The sequence below is a fragment of the Oncorhynchus gorbuscha genome, linkage group LG09 (genome assembly GCF_021184085.1).
Source record: "Oncorhynchus gorbuscha isolate QuinsamMale2020 ecotype Even-year linkage group LG09, OgorEven_v1.0, whole genome shotgun sequence".
Classification (NCBI taxonomy): Eukaryota; Metazoa; Chordata; class Actinopteri; order Salmoniformes; family Salmonidae; genus Oncorhynchus; species Oncorhynchus gorbuscha.
In genome coordinates this window covers 96,127,801-96,148,413 of record NC_060181.1, presented here as the reverse complement: position 1 = coordinate 96,148,413, position 20,613 = coordinate 96,127,801, and the positions used below count along the sequence as shown (strand labels likewise).

At 44.4% G+C, this 20,613-nt stretch overlaps 1 protein-coding gene across 2 annotated transcripts in view; it reads right to left on the bottom strand.

Moving 5' to 3' along the window:
* The window catches only part of LOC124044295 (integrin alpha-V-like), an 83,410-nt gene that overhangs the window by 6,694 nt on the left and 56,103 nt on the right, over positions 1-20,613 (bottom strand). For both annotated transcript variants that reach the window (XM_046363944.1, XM_046363943.1), the window contains exons 21-27: positions 19,942-20,034; positions 19,657-19,736; positions 13,094-13,174; positions 6,109-6,214; positions 4,263-4,427; positions 1,092-1,223; positions 263-376 (exon numbers count right to left, since the gene is read on the bottom strand). In XM_046363944.1, the coding sequence (XP_046219900.1) occupies positions 263-376; positions 1,092-1,223; positions 4,263-4,427; positions 6,109-6,214; positions 13,094-13,174; positions 19,657-19,736; positions 19,942-20,034 (771 nt within the window). The remainder of the gene's footprint in view (positions 1-262; positions 377-1,091; positions 1,224-4,262; positions 4,428-6,108; positions 6,215-13,093; positions 13,175-19,656; positions 19,737-19,941; positions 20,035-20,613) is intronic.

The following is a 20,613-nucleotide window of genomic DNA, read 5'->3' as shown; positions in this document are numbered from 1 at the left end:
TTTGGGCAAACTGTAGCAAAATGTCTTCAAACAGAAAACTGCATTTCATATTGGACAGATGAAACATGGAGTTACTAACACATTAGGAACCAAATTTAACCAAACCGTATCTAACCGCGGACACAGGCCAGTACCTTATCTAACCGCGGACACAGGCCAGTACCTTATCTAACCGCATCTAACCTAGGACACCAGGCCAGTACCGTACCTAACCTAGGACACCAGGCCAGTACCTCTAGAGAATAACAGACAGGAGTCTCACCTTGAGGAAGGTGGCCACCCCCAGCCTGGAGTGGATGTAGAGGATGGCACTCTGACCTCTCTCCACACGGCCCACCTGGCACCGGATCTTCAGACACTGGACCTTGGAACAGTCCTGACAGAAGACACACACACACAATCACTGATCTCCTCCATCTATGTCAACTCAGCAAAAAAAAGAAACGTCCTCTCACTGTCAACTGCGTTTATTTTCAGAAAACTTAACATGTGTAAATATTTGTATGAACATTGCAAGATTCAACAGCTGAGACATAAACTGAACAAGTTCCACAGACATGCTGACAAACAGAAATGGAATAATGTGTCCCTGAACAAAGGGGGGTCAAATGTATTGCCCTGGCCACATCTGAAGTCCTCATGCCTCCTTGCAGCATGCCTAAGGCACGTTAACGCAGATGAGCATCTTTCTTTCTGTGTTTTTCAGAGTCAGTAGAAAGGCCTCTTTAGAGTCCTAAGTTTTCATAACTGTGACCTTAATTGCCTACCGTCTAAACTGTTAGTGTCTTAACGACTGTTCCACAGGTGCATGTTCATTATTTGTTTATGGTTCATTGAACAAGGGCTTGGGAAACAGTGTTTAAAACACTTTACAATGAAGATCTGTGAATGTATTTAGATGTTTACAAATGATCTTTAAAAGAGAGTCCTGAAAAAGGGACCTTTCTTTTTTCGTTGCTGAGTTTAGTTGCTATTGTACGATTTGTTTAGAGTCAATTCAGGATGTAAACTGAAATTCCCCTTGCTTTTCAATGATAAAAATTGGCCCCCGGACTCTGTTGTACAGTAGCCAGGCGGTGTTGAGACAGTACCAGAGTTTCCAGGTCTCCCTCCATCTCCTTCCTCTCCAGCTCTCGACGGTGGACATGGTTCCTGTTCCTTCCCTCTGTCCTGTCTCCTCCTCCACTTGGAGAGGTGATGTTCTTCTCTCCAGATAGAGGGTTCTAGAAGAGAAGGAGAGAAGTATTCTTTACCACAGAGAGGATGACATCCTAATTATGTGTCCTTGCTTCTGTATTGTGTACTCCTATAGTTTTCACCACATTTACGCGTTGGTTTGGCGTAAGCATGGGCTCGACTAGAGTTTCCTCTACCAGTTCTTTCATGGGCTAGACTAGAGTTTCCTCTACCAGTTCTTTCATGGGCTAGACTAGAGTTTCCTCTACCAGTACTGTCATGGGCTAGACTAGAGTTTCCTCTACCAGTTCTTTCATGGGCTAGACTAGAGTTTCCTCTACCAGTTCTTTCATGGGCTAGACTAGAGTTTCCTCTACCAGTTCTTTCATGGGCTAGACTAGTTTCCTCTACCAGTTCTTTCATGGGCTAGACTAGAGTTTCCTCTACCAGTTCTTTCATGGGCTAGACTAGAGTTTCCTCTACCAGTTCTTTCATGGGCTAGACTAGTTTCCTCTACCAGTTCTTTCATGGGCTAGACTAGTTTCCTCTACCAGTTCTTTCATGGGCTAGACTAGAGTTTCCTCTACCAGTTCTTTCATGGGCTAGACTAGTTTCCTCTACCAGTTCTTTCATAGGCTAGACTAGAGTTTCCTCTACCAGTTCTTTCATGGGCTAGACTAGAGTTTCCTCTACCAGTTCTTTCATGGGCTAGACTAGTTTCCTCTACCAGTTCTTTCATGGGCTAGACTAGTTTCCTCTACCAGTTCTTTCATGGGCTAGACTAGAGTTTCCTCTACCAGTTCTTTCATGGGCTAGACTAGAGTTTCCTCTACCAGTTCTTTCATGGGCTAGACTAGAGTTTCCTCTACCAGTTATTTCATGGGCTAGACTAGAGTTTCCTCTACCAGTTATTTCATGGGCTAGACTAGAGTTTCCTCTACCAGTTATTTCATGGGCTAGACTAGAGTTTCCTCTACCAGTTCTTTCATGGGCTAGACTAGAGTTTCCTCTACCAGTTCTTTCATGGGCTAGACTAGAGTTTCCTCTACCAGTTCTTTCATGGGCTAGACTAGAGTTTCCTCTACCAGTTCTTTCATGGGCTAGACTAGAGTTTCCTCTACCAGTTCTTTCATGGGCTAGACTAGAGTTTCCTCTACCAGTTCTTTCATGGGCTAGACTAGAGTTTCCTCTACCAGTTCTTTCATGGGCTAGACTAGTTTCCTCTACCAGTTCTTTCATGGGCTAGACTAGAGTTTCCTCTACCAGTTCTTTCATGGGCTAGACTAGTTTCCTCTACCAGTTCTTTCATGGGCTAGACTAGAGTTTCCTCTACCAGTTCTTTCATGGGCTAGACTAGAGTTTCCTCTACCAGTTCTTTCATGGGCTAGACTAGTTTCCTCTACCAGTTCTTTCATGGGCTAGACTAGAGTTTCCTCTACCAGTTCTTTCATGGGCTAGACTAGTTTCCTCTACCAGTTATTTCATGGGCTAGACTAGAGTTTCCTCTACCAGTTCTTTCATGGGCTAGACTAGAGTTTCCTCTACCAGTTCTTTCATGGGCTAGACTAGAGTTTCCTCTACCAGTTCTTTCATGGGCTAGACTAGAGTTTCCTCTACCAGTTCTTTCATGGGCTAGACTAGAGTTTCCTCTACCAGTTCTTTCATGGGCTAGACTAGTTTCATCTACCAGTTCTTTCATGGGCTAGACTAGAGTTTCCTCTACCAGTTCTTTCATGGGCTAGACTAGAGTTTCCTCTACCAGTTCTTTCATGGGCTAGACTAGAGTTTCCTCTACCAGTTCTTTCATGGGCTAGACTAGTTTCCTCTACCAGTTCTTTCATGGGCTAGACTAGAGTTTCCTCTACCAGTTCTTTCATGGGCTAGACTAGAGTTTCCTCTACCAGTTCTTTCATGGGCTAGACTAGAGTTTCCTCTACCAGTTCTTTCATGGGCTAGACTAGAGTTTCCTCTACCAGTTCTTTCATGGGCTAGACTAGAGTTTCCTCTACCAGTTCTTTCATGGGCTAGACTAGAGTTTCCTCTACCAGTTCTTTCATGGGCTAGACTATAGGAAACTCTACCAGTACTGTCATGGGCTAGACTAGAGGAAACTCTACCAGTTCTTTCAAATCCATGAAGGTAACAATTTCAAGAAAGGACAGACGCAGGAAAAGTGTCTGGGCTGAATACAAGAGAAAGGTAGAGAGGATACGATGACATACTGAGACATTGAGTGGGTCTGGGCTGAATACGAGAGAAAGGTAGAGAGGATACGATGACATACTGAGACATTGAGTGGGTCTGGGCTGAATACGAGAGAAAGGTAGAGAGGATACGATGACATACTGAGACATTGAGTGGGTCTGGGCTGAATACGAGAGAAAGGTAGAGAGGATACGATGACATACTGAGACATTGAGTGGGTCTGGGCTGAATACGAGAGAAAGGTAGAGAGGATACGATGACATACTGAGACATTGAGTGGGTCTGGGCTGAATACGAGAGAAAGGTAGAGAGGATACGATGACATACTGAGACATTGAGTGGGTCTGGGCTGAATACGAGAGAAAGGTAGAGAGGATACGATGACATACTGAGACATTGAGTGGGTCTGGGCTGAATACGAAAGGTAGAGAGGATACGATGACATACTGAGACATTGAGTGGGTCTGGGCTGAATACAAGAGAAAGGTAGAGAGGATACGATGACATACTGAGACATTGAGTGGGTCTGGGCTGAATACAAGAGAAAGGTAGAGAGGATACGATGACATACTGAGACATTGAGTGGGTCTGGGCTGAATACGAGAGAAAGGTAGAGAGGATACGATGACATACTGAGACATTGAGTGGGTCTGGGCTGAATACAAGAGAAAGGTAGAGAGGATACGATGACATACTGAGACATTGAGTGGGTCTGGGCTGAATACAAGAGAAAGGTAGAGAGGATACGATGACATACTGAGACATTGAGTGGGTCTGGGCTGAATACGAGAGAAAGGTAGAGAGGATACGATGACATACTGAGACATTGAGTGGGTCTGGGCTGAATACAAGAGAAAGGTAGAGAGGATACGATGACATACTGAGACATTGAGTGGGTTGATCTCCATGTCTGTACTGCAGCTCATGCCTCCGTCTCCGTCCACCTCTAGTTTAGTGATGTAGAGCAGAGAGCCGTTGTTGAACCTGTAGGGCCACTCGATGTCCAGCATGGCCTTGCTGAAGGTACTGGGACCTCTGTTACGCAACTGGAACAGAAACAAGAGCGTTTTTAGTAACAACATGTACCAGGTAAAACAAAATGTCTTCCCTGTTGAACTAGTTTAGAAACGTTTCCCTCAATCATTTATGGGCTGTATTGGAACACTCTGTATTTGGCAATTATTCAAACCACATGATACGCACCTTATACTCAAACCCAATTATTCAATCCACATACAGATAGGACATTCTATTACCTCAAACCCAATTATTCAATCCACATATAGACAGAACATTCTATTACCCCACAGTTCTCCACATAGACAGGACATTCTATTACCCCACAGTTCTCCACATAGACAGGACATTCTATTACCCCACAGTTCTCCACATAGACAGAACATTCTATTACCCCACAGTTCTCCACATAGACAGGACATTCTATTACCCCACAGTTCTCCACATAGACAGGACATTCTATTACCCCATAGTTCTCCACATAGACAGGACATTCTATTACCCCACAGTTCTCCACATAGACAGGACATTCTATTACCCCATAGTTCTCCACATAGACAGGACATTCTATTACCCCACAGTTCTCCACATACAGACAGGACATTCTATTACCCCACAGTTCTCCACATACAGACAGGACATTCTATTACCCCACAGTTCTCCACATACAGACAGGACATTCTATTACCCCACAGTTCTCCACATACAGATAGGACATTCTATTACCCCACAGTTCTCCATATAGACAGGACATTCTATTACCCCACAGTTCTCCACATACAGACAGGACATTCTATTACCCCACAGTTCTCCACATAGACAGAACATTCTATTACCCCACAGTTCTCCACATACAGACAGGACATTCTATTACCCCACAGTTCTCCACATACAGACAGGACATTCTATTACCCCACAGTTCTCCACATACAGACAGGACATTCTATTACCCCACAGTTCTCCATACTGTATAGACAGGACATTCTATTACCCCACAGTTCTCCACATACAGACAGGACATTCTATTACCCCACAGTTCTCCATACTGTATAGACAGGACATTCTATTACCCCACAGTTCTCCACATAGACAGGACATTCTATTACCCCACAGTTCTCCATATAGACAGGACATTCTATTACCCCACAGTTCTCCATACTGTATAGACAGGACATTATATTACCCCACAGTTCTCCACATACAGATAGGCCATTCTATTACCCCACAGTTCTCCATATAGACAGGACATTATATTACCCGACAGTACTCCATACTGTATAGACAGGACATTCTATTACCCCACAGTTCTCCATATAGACAGAACATTCTATTACCCGACAGTACTCCATACTGTATAGACAGGACATTCTATTACCCCACAGTTCTCCATATAGACAGAACATTCTATTACCCCACAGTTCTCCATATAGACAGGACATTCTATTACCCCACAGTTCTCCATATAGACAGAACATTCTATTACCCCACAGTTCTCCATATAGACAGAACATTCTATTACCCCACAGTTCTCCATATAGACAGAACATTCTATTACCCCACAGTTCTCCATATAGACAGAACATTCTATTACCCCACAGTTCTCCATATAGACAGAACATTCTATTACCCCACAGTTCTCCATATAGACAGGACATACTCAGTTCTCCATATAGACAGGACATTCTATGTCTATACAAGCAGAACACTGACCTCATAGACATGCAGTATCTGTGGGCCGATGTCGTCTCCTACGACAGGGTTCTCTTTAGGCTGCCAGTTGGCAACAGGCAGGAAGACCTGGTCTGGGGCGGACACCCTACAGCAGAGGGAGAGAAGAGAAGAGGGAGGGAGGGAGGGAGGGAGAAGGGAGAACGAAGATGGAGAGAAGAAGAGAAGGGGGAGAGAAGAAGAGAAGGGTTAGAGATCCACATTCTGTGGATTGGTGGTTGATGTTTGCGGTGGTTTCTAACATTTAGTTTATTGATGTTTAAAAAAAAAAAATCACAATTAACATCCAGTAACATTATACAATTCCCAGATATAAAATAAGATATTCCCAACAGGACTGTAGAGATGGTAACACATGGGTACTGTCTCTACTGAGATGGTACTGTCTCTACTGAGATGGTACTGTCTCTACTGAGATGGTACTGTCTCTACTGAGATGGTACTGTCTCTACTGAGATGGTACTGTCTCTACTGAGATGGTACTGTCTCTACTGAGATGGTACTGTCTCTACTGAGATGGTACTGTCTCTACTGAGTACTGTCTCTACTGAGATGGTACTGTCTCTACTGAGATGGTACTGTCTCTACTGAGATGGTACTGTCTCTACTGAGATGGTACTGTCTCTACTGAGATGGTACTGTCTCTACTGAGATGGTACTGTCTCTACTGAGATGGTACTGTCTCTACTGAGGTGGTACTGTCTCTACTGAGGTGGTACTGTCTCTACTGAGGTGGTACTGTCTCTACTGAGGTGGTACTGTCTCTACTGAGATGGTACTGTCTCTACTGAGATGGTACTGTCTCTACTGAGGTGGTACTGTCTCTACTGAGATGGTACTGTCTCTACTGAGATGGTACTGTCTCTACTGAGATGGTACTGTCTCTACTGAGATGGTACTGTCTCTACTGAGATGGTACTGTCTCTACTGAGATGGTACTGTCTCTACTGAGATGGTACTGTCTCTACTGAGATGGTACTGTCTCTACTGAGATGGTACTGTCTCTACTGAGATGGTACTGTCTCTACTGAGGTGGTACTGAGATGTCTCTACTGAGGTACTGTCTACTGAGGTGGTACTGTCTCTGAGGTGGTACTGAGGTGGTACTGTCTCTACTGAGGTGGTACTGTCTCTACTGAGGTGGTACTGTCTCTACTGAGATGGTACTGTCTCTACTGAGATGGTACTGTCTCTACTGAGATGGTACTGTCTCTACTGAGATGGTACTGTCTCTGGTACTGTCTCTACTGAGATGGTACTGTCTCTACTGAGATGGTACTGTACTGTCTCTACTGAGATGGTACTGTCTCTACTGAGATGGTACTGTCTCTACTGAGATGAGATGGTACTGTCTCTACTGAGATGGTACTGTCTCTACTGAGATGGTACTGTCTCTACTGAGATGGTACTGTCTCTACTGAGATGTCTCTACTGTCTCTACTGAGATGGTACTGTCTCTACTGAGATGGTACTGTCTCTACTGAGATGGTACTGTCTCTACTGAGATGGTACTGTCTCTACTGAGATGAGATGGTACTGTCTCTACTGAGATGGTACTGTCTCTACTGAGATGGTACTGTCTCTACTGAGATGGTACTGTCTCTACTGAGATGGTACTGTCTCTACTGAGATGGTACTGTCTCTACTGAGGTGGTACTGTCTCTACTGAGATGGTACTGTCTCTACTGAGATGGTACTGTCTCTACTGAGATGGTAACACATGGGTACTGTCTCTACTGAGATGGTACTGTCTCTACTGAGGTGGTACTGTCTCTACTGAGATGGTACTGTCTCTACTGAGATGGTAACACATGGGTACTGTCTCTACTGAGATGGTACTGTCTCTACTGAGAGGTGGTACTGTCTCTACTGAGATGGTACTGTCTCTACTGAGATGGTACTGTCTCTACTGAGATGGTACTGTCTCTACTGAGATGGTACTGTCTCTACTGAGATGGTACTGTCTCTACTGAGATGGTAACACATGGGTACTGTCTCTACTGAGATGGTACTGTCTCTACTGAGATGGTACTGTCTCTACTGAGATGGTACTGTCTCTACTGAGATGGTACTGTCTCTACTGAGATGGTAACACATGGGTACTGTCTCTACTGAGATGGTACTGTCTCTACTGAGATGGTACTGTCTCTACTGAGATGGTACTGTCTCTACTGAGATGGTACTGTCTCTACTGAGATGGTACTGTCTCTACTGAGATGGTACTGTCTCTACTGAGATGGTACTGTCTCTACTGAGATGGTACTGTCTCTACTGAGATGGTAACACATGGGTACTGTCTCTACTGAGATGGTACTGTCTCTACTGAGGTGGTACTGTCTCTACTGAGATGGTACTGTCTCTACTGAGATGGTACTGTCTCTACTGAGATGGTACTGTCTCTACTGAGATGGTACTGTCTCTACTGAGATGGTAACACATGGGTACTGTCTCTACTGAGATGGTACTGTCTCTACTGAGATGGTACTGTCTCTACTGAGATGGTACTGTCTCTACTGAGATGGTACTGTCTCTACTGAGATGGAACTGTCTCTACTGAGATGGTACTGTCTCTACTGAGATGGTACTGTCTCTACTGAAATGGTACTGTCTCTACTGAAATGGTACTGTCTCTACTGAGATGGTACTGTCTCTACTGAGATGGTACTGTCTCTACTGAGATGGTACTGTCTCTACTGAGATGGTACTGTCTCTACTGAGATGGTACTGTCTCTACTGAGATGGTACTGTCTCTACTGAGATGGTACTGTCTCTACTGAGGTGGTACTGTCTCTACTGAGATGGTAAAACATGGGTACTGTCTCTACTGAGATGGTACTGTCTCTACTGAGATGGTACTGTCTCTACTGAGGTGGTACTGTCTCTACTGAGATGGTACTGTCTCTACTGAGATGGTACTGTCTCTACTGAGATGGTACTGTCTCTACTGAGATGGTACTGTCTCTACTGAGATGGTACTGTCTCTACTGAGATGGTACTGTCTCTACTGAGATGGTACTGTCTCTACTGAGATGGTACTGTCTCTACTGAGATGGTACTGTCTCTACTGAGGTGGTACTGTCTCTACTGAGATGGTAAAACATGGGTACTGTCTCTACTGAGATGGTACTGTCTCTACTGAGGTGGTACTGTCTCTACTGAGGTGGTACTGTCTCTACTGAGGTGGTACTGTCTCTACTGAGGTGGTACTGTCTCTACTGAGGTGGTAACACATGGGTACTGTCTCTACTGAGATGGTACTGTCTCTACTGAGATGGTACTGTCTCTACTGAGGTGGTACTGTCTCTACTGAGATGGTACTGTCTCTACTGAGATGGTACTGTCTCTACTGAGATGGTACTGTCTCTACTGAGATGGTACTGTCTCTACTGAGATGGTACTGTCTCTACTGAGATGGTACTGTCTCTACTGAGATGGTACTGTCTCTACTGAGATGGTACTGTCTCTACTGAGATGGTACTGTCTCTACTGAGATGGTAACACATGGGTACTGTCTCTACTGAGATGGTACTGTCTCTACTGAGATGGTACTGTCTCTACTGAGGTGGTACTGTCTCTACTGAGATGGTACTGTCTCTACTGAGATGGTACTGTCTCTACTGAGATGGTACTGTCTCTACTGAGATGGTACTGTCTCTACTGAGATGGTAACACATGGGTACTGTCTCTACTGAGATGGTACTGTCTCTACTGAGATGGTACTGTCTCTACTGAGATGGTACTGTCTCTACTGAGATGGTACTGTCTCTACTGAGATGGTACTGTCTCTACTGAGATGGTACTGTCTCTACTGAAATGGTACTGTCTCTACTGAAATGGTACTGTCTCTACTGAGATGGTACTGTCTCTACTGAGATGGTACTGTCTCTACTGAGATGGTACTGTCTCTACTGAGATGGTACTGTCTCTACTGAGATGGTACTGTCTCTACTGAGATGGTACTGTCTCTACTGAGATGGTACTGTCTCTACTGAGATGGTACTGTCTCTACTGAGATGGTACTGTCTCTACTGAGATGGTACTGTCTCTACTGAGATGGTACTGTCTCTACTGAGATGGTAACACATGGGTACTGTCTCTACTGAGATGGTACTGTCTCTACTGAGATGGTACTGTCTCTACTGAGATGCTACTGTCTCTACTGAGATGCTACTGTCTCTACTGAGATGCTACTGTCTCTACTGAGATGGTACTGTCTCTACTGAGATGGTACTGTCTCTACTGAGATGGTACTGTCTCTACTGAGATGCTACTGTCTCTAGTGAGATGGTACTGTCTCTACTGAGATGGTACTGTCTCTACTGAGATGGTACTGTCTCTACTGAGATGGTACTGTCTCTACTGAGATGGTACTGTCTCTACTGAGATGGTAACACATGGGTACTGTCTCTACTGAGATGGTACTGTCTCTACTGAGATGCTACTGTCTCTACTGAGATGCTACTGTCTCTACTGAGATGCTACTGTCTCTACTGAGATGGTACTGTCTCTACTGAGATGGTACTGTCTCTACTGAGATGGTACTGTCTCTACTGAGATGGTACTGTCTCTACTGAGATGGTACTGTCTCTACTGAGATGGTACTGTCTCTACTGAGATGGTAACACATGGGTACTGTCTCTACTGAGATGGTACTGTCTCTACTGAGATGCTACTGTCTCTACTGAGATGCTACTGTCTCTACTGAGATGCTACTGTCTCTACTGAGATGGTACTGTCTCTACTGAGATGGTACTGTCTCTACTGAGATGGTACTGTCTCTACTGAGATGGTACTGTCTCTACTGAGATGGTACTGTCTCTACTGAGATGGTACTGTCTCTACTGAGATGGTAACACATGGGTACTGTCTCTACTGAGATGGTACTGTCTCTACTGAGATGGTACTGTCTCTACTGAGATGGTACTGTCTCTACTGAGATGGTACTGTCTCTACTGAGATGGTACTGTCTCTACTGTGATGGTAACACATGGGTACTGTCTCTACATCTGTCTCGGCTTACTATTTATGCCTCGTTCATTCCCCAGTCTGTCTGTTTACAGAAGCAAACCAGGCTAAATACTCTCCTGTGATACATCACCGGGGCCAAGCTTCCTGCCATCCAGGACCTCTATACCAGGCGGTGTCAGAGGAAGGCCCTCAAAACTGTTGAAGACTCCAGCCACCCCAGTCATAGACTGTTCTCTCTGCTACCGCACGGCAAGTGGTACTGGAGCGCCAAGTCTAGGTCCAAGAGGCTTCTAAACAGCTTCTACCCCCAAGCCATAAGACTCCTGAACATCTAATCAAATGGCTACCCCCCCCCTCCCCCCACACTGCTGCTATTCTCTGTTATTATCTATGCATAGCATTTACATTACATTACATTTAAGTCATTTAGCAGACGCTCTTATCCAGAGCGACTTACAAATTGGTGCATTCACCTTATGACATCCAGTGGAACAGTCACTTTACAATAGTGCATCTAAATCTTAAGGGGGGGGGGGTGAGAGGGATTACTTATCCTATCCTAGGTATTCCTTAAAGAGGTGGGGTTTCAGGTGTCTCCGGAAGGTGGTGATTGACTCCGCTGTCCTGGCGTCGTGAGGGAGTTTGTTCCACCATTGGGGGGCCAGAGCAGCGAACAGTTTTGACTGGGCTGAGCGGGAGCTGTACTTCCTCAGTGGTAGGGAGGCGAGCAGGCCAGAGGTGGATGAACGCAGTGCCCTTGTTTGGGTGTAGGGCCTGATCAGAGCCTGGAGGCTCGTTAATAACTCTACCTACATCTAAATATTACCTCAATTAACCGGTGCCCCCCGCACATTGACTCTGTACAGGTACCCCCCCGTATATCAGTGCATGTGACAATTTTTATTTATTTATTTGATAAACACTTAGTTTCTGAGGCAGAACACAAAAAACAGCTGAACGTCCCTCCTAGGGTTGAGCCTCATTAACTTAATTTTTTTTTACACCTTTATTTAACCAGGCAAGTCAGTTAAGAACAAACAAATTCTTATTTTCAATGACAGCCTGGGAACAGTGGGTTAACTGCCTTGTTCAGGGGCAGAACGACAGATTTGTACCTTGTCAGCTCGGGGATTTGAACTTGCAACCTTCCGGTTACTAGTCCAACGCTCTAACCACGAGGCTACCCTGCCGCCTCTACACTCTAACCACTAGGCTACCCTGCCGCCTCTACACTCTAACCACTAGGCTACCCTGCCGCCTCTACACTCTAACCACTAGGCTACCCTGCCGCCTCTACACTCTAACCACTAGGCTACCCTGCCGCCTCTACACTCTAACCACTAGGCTACTCTAACCACTAGGCTACCCTGCCGCCTCTACACTCGAACCACTAGGCTACCCTGCCGCCTCTACACTCGAACCACTAGGCTACCCTGCCGCCTCTACACTCTAACCACTAGGCTACCCTGCCGCCTCTACACTCTAACCACTAGGCTACCCTGCCGCCTCTACACTCTAACCACTAGGCTACCCTGCCGCCTCTACACTCTAACCACTAGGCTACCCTGCCGCCTCCACACTCTAACCACTAGGCTACCCTGCCGCCTCAACACTCTAACCACTAGGCTACCCTGCCGCCTCTACACTCTAACCACTAGGCTACCCTGCCGCCTCTACACTCTAACCACTAGGCTACCCTGCCGCCTCCACACTCTAACCACTAGGCTACCCTGCCACCTCTACACTCTAACTACTAGGCTACTGCAGTCTGCATTGCTGTCATATTATGGTACACAATCACACGATCATCTCAATTCATATCATCAGAATATATATATATATTTTTTTAAATGTACACTTTATGATGTTCAGTAAATAAGGTATTATGGTTTTATTAAAGTATTGAAATCAATAATACCATAATACATGATTTACTAAGGTATTGAAATGAGTAAATAATGTATAATTAAGGTATTGAAATGAGTGAGAAGACACATACCCTCTGATATCCACCTTGGCAAGGACAGCCAGCTTTGTGATGCTGAGGACTCGACTGCTGGTGTTGTTGAACTGGTTGGAACTGAAAGACAATATTATATTATCAAAAGACCACTGTGCACAAGTACAGGTTGATGCTATAACACACACGTCCACGAGGTGGCGCCATTGCATACATGTTGTAACTAGAATCCAGAATTTTAAACGGGTGCCAAAGCCTCAAAAAAACTCCTCCAAACAATTCCACCACGAGACTCGTGAGTTTTTAGATAAACTATTTTGAACAATTCAACAATGCCTTTGGTGAGCAGGATGCGTGTGTAAAGACAGCCCCGTGTGATCTAAGGGCCTGGCAAACAGGAGGCTAGGAGACCAAATGGTTTTCACAACAACAGGATACATCTACTCTGTAATTGAAATGCCACTCTGAATACAAGCAGGGAGAACACAAATACACATCTTAGGTTCTGTCCCAAATGGCAGCCTACTTTATATAGTGCATCTCACTCACTCACTCACTCACTCACTCACTCACTCACTCACCACTCACCACCACCACCACTCACTCACTCACTCACTCACCACCACCACTCACCACTCACCACCACCACTCACTCACTCACTCGCCAAAGCAAGTGAAGTAGATAATATACAAAAGTGAAATGAACAGTAAACATTACACTCACAGAAGTTCCAAAAGATTAAATACATTTTCAAATGTCATATTATATATCTATACAGTGTTGTAATGATGTGCAAATGGTTAAAGAACACAAGGGAAAATAAATAAGCATAAATATGGGTTGTATTTACAATGGTGTTTGTTCTTCACTGGTTGCCCTTTTCTCGTGGCAACAGGTCACAAATCTTGCTGCTGTGATGTCACACTGTGGTATTTCACCCAGTAGATCAAAATTGGATTTGTTTTCAAATTCTTTGTGGATCTGTGTAATCTGAGGGAAATATGTCTCTCTAATATGGTCATACGTTTGGCAGGAACTCAGGAAGTGCAGCTCAGTTTCCACCTCATTTTGTGGGCACTGAGCACATAGCCTGTCTTCTCTTGAGAGCCATGTCTGCCTACGGCGGCCTTTCTCAATAGCAAGGCTATGCTCACTGAGTCTGTACATAGTCAAAGCTTTCCTTAAGTTTGGGTCAGTCACAGTGGTCAGGTATTCTGCCACTCTCTGTTTAGGGTCAGTCACAGTGGTCAGGTATTCTGCCACTCTCTGTTTAGGGTCAGTCACAGTGGTCAGGTATTCTGCCACTGTGTACTCTCTGTTTAGGGTCAGTCACAGTGGTCAGGTATTCTGCCATTCTGTTTAGGGTCAGTCCAGTGGTCAGGTATTCTGCCACTGTGTACTCTCTGTTTAGGGTCAGTCACAGTGGTCAGGTATTCTGCCACTCTCTGTTTAGGGCCAGTCACAGTGGTCAGGTATTCTGCCACTGTGTACTCTCTGTTTAGGGTCAGTCACAGTGGTCAGGTATTCTGCCACTGTGTACTCTCTGTTTAGGGTCAGTCACAGTGGTCAGGTATTCTGCCACTGTGTACTCTCTGTTTAGGGTCAGTCACAGTGGTCAGGTATTCTGCCACTCTCTGTTTAGGGTCAGTCACAGTGGTCAGGTATTCTGCCACTCTCTGTTTAGGGTCAGTCACAGTGGTCAGGTATTCTGCCACTGTGTACTCTCTGTTTAGGGCCAGTCACAGTGGTCAGGTATTCTGCCACTGTGTACTCTCTGTTTAGGGCCAGTCACAGTGGTCAGGTATTCTGCCACTGTGTCCTCTCTGTTTAGGGTCAGTCACAGTGGTCAGGTATTCTGCCACTGTGTACTCTCTGTTTCGGGCCAAATAGCATCTAGTTTGCTGTTCTGTTTGTTAATTATTTCCAATGTGTCAAGTAATTATCTTTTTGTTTTCTCATGATTTGGTTGGGTCCAATTGTGTTGCTGTCCTGGGGCTCTGTGGGGTGTGTTTGTGTTTGTGAACAGAGCCCCAGGACCAGCTTGCTTAGGGGACTCTTCTCCAGGTTCATCTCTCTGTAAGTGAAGGCTTTGTTATGGAAGGTTTGTGAATCGCTTCCTTTTAGGTGGTTGTAGAATTGAACTGCTCTTCTCTGGATTTTGATAATAACTGGGTATCGGCCTAATTCGGTTCTGCATGCATTATTTGGTGTTCTACGTTGTACACAGAGGATATTTTAGCGACATTCTGCATGCAGAGTCTCAATTTTGTGTTTGTCCCATTTTGTGAATTATTGGTTGGTGAGCGGACCCCAGACCTCACAACCATAAAGGGCATTGGGTTCTTCTCTCTCTACAAGGGCTTCTCTCTCTCTCTACAAGGGCTTCTCTCTCTTTCTCTACAAGGGCTTATCTCTCTCACTCTACAATGCTTCTCTCGCTCTCTACAAGGGCTTCTCTCTCTCTCCCTCTCTCTCTACAAGGGCTTCTCTCTCTCTCTACAAGGGCTTCTCTAACTCTACAAGGGCTTCTCTAACTCTACAAGGGCTTCTCTAACTCTACAAGGGCTTCTCTAACTCTACAAGGGCTTCTCTAACTCTACAAGGGCTTCTCTAACTCTACAAGGGCTTCTCTAACTCTACAAGGGCTTCTCTAACTCTACAAGGGCGTCTCTCTCTCTACAAGGGCGTCTCTCTCTCTACAAGGGCGTCTCTCTCTCTACAAGGGCGTCTCTCTCTCTACAAGGGCGTCTCTCTCTCTACAAGGGCGTCTCTCTCTCTACAAGGGCTTCTCTCTCTCTACAAGGGCTTCTCTCTCTCTCTACAAGGGCTTCTCTCTCTCTCTACAAGGGCTTCTTCTCTCACAAGGGCTTCTCTCTTTCTCTACAAGGGCTTTCTCTCTCTCTACAAGGGCTTCTCTCTCTCTACAAGGGTTTCTTCATCTACAAGGGCTTTCTCTCTCTCTACAAGGGCTTCTCACCATGTCTCTACTCAAGGGCTTCTCTCTCTCTCTACAAGGGCTTCTCTCTTTCTCTACAAGGGTGCACATATTACCTTCATGATGCGGTTATTATGGACAAAAGAGCAAGATTATTTTGTCAAATGGCAGTCAATCACCATGTCACCAGAATTAGACCATCTATTTTTATCAGAAAGCAGCATCAAGCTCATCGCCGGGCTCTTTCACCACCCTGTGAAGTTCATCATAACGGATTTCATCTGTAGCCTGATAAACGGCATGGTTTCCCCCAGTCATAGTGGTTATATCAGTATAGTGGTTATATCAGTATTTCATCTGTAGCCTGATAAACGGTTGACAACTCCATTGTGTCCTCCTCCCAGAGCGCTAAGAACCTTGGCGTGATCCTGGACAACACCCTGTCGTTCTCAACTAACATCAAGGCGGTGGCCCGTTCCTGTAGGTTCATGCTCTACAACATCCGGTGGTTATATCACCCTGCCTCACACAGGAAGTGGCGCAGGTCCTAATCCAGGCACTTGTCATCTCCGTCTGGATTACTGCAACTCGCTGTTGGCTGGGCTCCCTGCCTGTACCATTAAACCCCTACAACTCATCCAGATGGTGGCAGCCCGTCTAGTGTTCAACCTTCCCAAGTTCTTCACGTCACCCCGCTCCTCCGCTCTCTCCACTGGCTTCCAGTTGAATCGCATAGTGGTTACAAGACCATGGTGCTTGCCTACGGAGCTGTGATGGGGAACGGCATATCAGTACCTCCAGGCTCTGATCAGGCCCTACACCCAAATAAGGGCACTGTGTTCATCCACCTCTGGCCTGCTCGCCTCCCTACCACTGAGGAAGTACAGCTCCCGCTCAGCCCAGTCAAAACTGTTCGCTGCTCTGGCCCCCAATGGTGGAACAAACTCCCTCACGACGCCAGGACAGCGGAGTCAATCACCACCATCCGGAGACACCTGAAACCCCACCTCTTTAAGGAATACCTAGGATAGGATAAAGTAATCCTTCTCATGGTGGTTATAAAATATTTAGATGCACTATTGTAAAGTGACTGTTCCACTGGATGTCATAAGGTGAATGGACCAATTTGTAAGTCGCTCTGGATAAGAGCGTCTGCTAAATGACTTAAATGTAAATGTAAATGTAAAAACTGCATGGTTCCCCCAGTCATAGTGGAGGACCAACACACCATGTCATCACATGACTCTCAGTATACTTCACTATGGTGGTTATATCAGTATGGTGGTTATATCAGTATAGTGGTTATATCAGTATAGTGGTTATATCAGTATAGTGGTTATATCAGTATAGTGGTTATATCAATATGGTGGTTATATCAGTATAGTGGTTATATCAGTATAGTGGTTATATCAGTATAGTGGTTATATCAGTATAGTGGTTATATCAGTATAGTGGTTATATCAGTATGGTGGTTATATCAGTATAGTGGTTATATCAGTATAGTGGTTATATCAGTATGGTGGTTATATCAGTATAGTGGTTATATCAGTATAGTGGTTATATCAGTATAGTGGTTATATCAGTATGGTGGTTATATCAGTATAGTGGTTATATCAGTATGGTGGTTATATCAGTATACTATATTATATTATATCAGTATAGTGGTTATATCAGTATAGTGGTTATATCAGTATAGTGGTTATATCAGTATGGTGGTTATATCAGTATAGTGGTTATATCACTATGGTGGTTATATCACTATGGTGGTTATATCAGTATAGTGGTTATATCAGTATAGTGGTTATATCAGTATAGTGGTTATATCAGTATAGTGGTTATATCAGTATAGTGGTTATATCAGTATAGTGGTTATATCAGTATAGTGGTTATATCAGTATAGTGGTTATATCAGTATACTTCACTATGTAGGAGGACCAACACACCATGTCATCACATGACTCAGTTTACTTTGATATTATGATGGTTATTACATTAATATTTGCGCATAAAGGCATTTCCACCACCATTTCTCGTATAATATATTTTACAGACACAAAAAGATCCCACCTTGTATAACGTATTTTGTTTTGTTGACGTTTGGAAAGTTTACAGAAAATGTTTGTTTCCATCAGGCCTGTCATTTATTTTTATCCGACATTACTGTAAACTTTACTAGACATCTTGGCCATGTTCTGTTATAATCTCCACCCGGCACAGCCAGAAGAGGACTGGCCACCCCACATAGCCTGGTTCCTCTCTAGGTTTCTTCCTAGGTTCTGGCCTTTCCAGGGAGTTTTTTCTAGCCACTGTGCTTCTACACCTGCATTGCTTGCTGTTTGGGGTTTTAGGCTGGGTTTCTGTACAGCACTTTGAGATATCAGCTGATGTACGAAGGGCTATATAAATACATTTTATTTGATTTTGATTTGTAGGATGTAGATGATGGATGTAGATGATGGATGTAGTTGGTGGATGTAGTTGGTGGATGTAGATGATGGATGTAGATGATGGATGTAGATGATGGATGTAGATGATGGATGTAGATGATGGATGTAGATGATGGATGTAGATGATGGATGTAGATGATGGATGTAGATGGTGGATGTAGATGATGGATGTAGATGGTGGATGTAGATGGTGGATGTAGATGGTGGATGTAGATGGTGGATGTAGATGGTGGATGTAGATGATGGATGTAGATGGTGGATGTAGATGGTGGATGTAGATGATGGACGTAGATGATGGATGTAGATGATGGATGTAGATGATGGATGTAGGTGGTGGATGTAGATGGTGGATGTAGGTGGTGGATGTAGATGATGGATGTAGTTGATGGATGTAGATGATGGATGTAGATGATGGATGTAGATGATGGATGTAGATGATGGATGTAGATGATGGATGTAGATGATGGATGTAGATGATGGATGTAGATGATGGATGTAGATGATGGATGTAGTTGATGGATGTAGATGATGGATGTAGATGATGGATGTAGATGATGGATGTAGATGATGGATGTAGTAATGTATAAATAAATTTGATTGCAATAACAACCAGGAAAACTGCTGATGCGTAACAATGTTTACAAAATTGCTACTTTAATATTGTGATGTAAATATATCACTAGCCACTTTAAACAATGCTACCTTATATAATGTTACTTACCCTACATTATTCATCTCATATGCATATGTATATACTGTACTCTACATCATCGACTGCATCCTTATGTAACACATGTATCACTAGCCACTTTAACTATGCCACTTTGTTTACTTTGTCTACACACTCATCTCATATGTATATACTGTACTCGATACCATCTACTGTATGCTGCTCTGTACCATCACTCATTCATATATCCTTATGTACATGTTCCTTATCCCCTTACACTGTGTATAAGACAGTAGTTTTGGAATTGTTAGTTAGATTACTTGTTGGTTATCACTGCATTGTCGGAACTAGAAGCACAAGCATTTCGCTACACTCGCATTAACATCTGCTAACCATGTGTATGTGACAAATAAAATTTGATTTGATTTGCTATTCTAACTGAGAAAGAGTTTCTGTACTGTACTATTCTAACTCTTACCAGTAAGTTGAGACCCTGATTGTGGTTCCTAAAAAAAAAAAAAAAAGAGTTTCTCATACGACCCGGATTACCTCTTTATCTGCAGGTCAAACTCCACAGACGTGTCCTGCTCCGAGAGCTGGTGGACGCTGAAACGTAGTCCGGCCAGCACCTGAACACACCACAACATCAGGATCACTGTGAGTCACTCTGATCAGAGGCACATTTATTCACAAAGTACCAGTAACCCGGTGTGACACGGTGCAGTCTAGGTGTCTGTCAACACCCCGACATAGAAACAGAATACCTAGAACAGGAATCCCCCCCCTCATTCAGGTCAACAGGACGGTCACCATCTGCATGCTCCATCCACTCACTTTAGTTCCTCCTTTCATGGGGTTCCCCAGGTCACACACCACCACCCTGGTCTGATTCTCTATCTTGTAGGCGCAGGACAATCTAGACAGAGTCTGGAAAAGGGGACAAATAAATATGTATTTTCTAAGCTTTTACTGCTGTTTCCGTCCATCATAACATCACGGCTGTATTGTCATTAGACAAACAAACATGTCCCATTAGTATTTTAGCATCAGGATTCCCATTTCTAGTGGATAATGTCTACGGGGAGGCAGCGTAGCCTAGTGGTTAGAGTGTACAGCCACCAGGGGAATACCACTGTACTTTATTTAACCAGGCAAGTCAGTTGAATAACAAATTCTTATTTACAATGACGGCCTACTCCCCCCCCCCCGGGGCCAAACCCTAAACCAGACAACTCTGGGACAATTGTGCGCCAGCCCTATGGGACTCCAGATCATGACCTGTAGTCTGTAGTGACGCCTCTAGCACTGAGAGATGGAGAGTCTAAGACCGCTGACCCACTCAGGAGCCCAATGAGGGGGAATGTATACCTCACTGTTGGGTACAACCTACCTATACCATCACCATTACAGTTCATTAGAGGAGTTTATACCTCACTGTTGGGTACAACCTACCCATACCATCACCATTACAGTTCATTAGAGGAGTTTATACCTCACTGTTGGGTA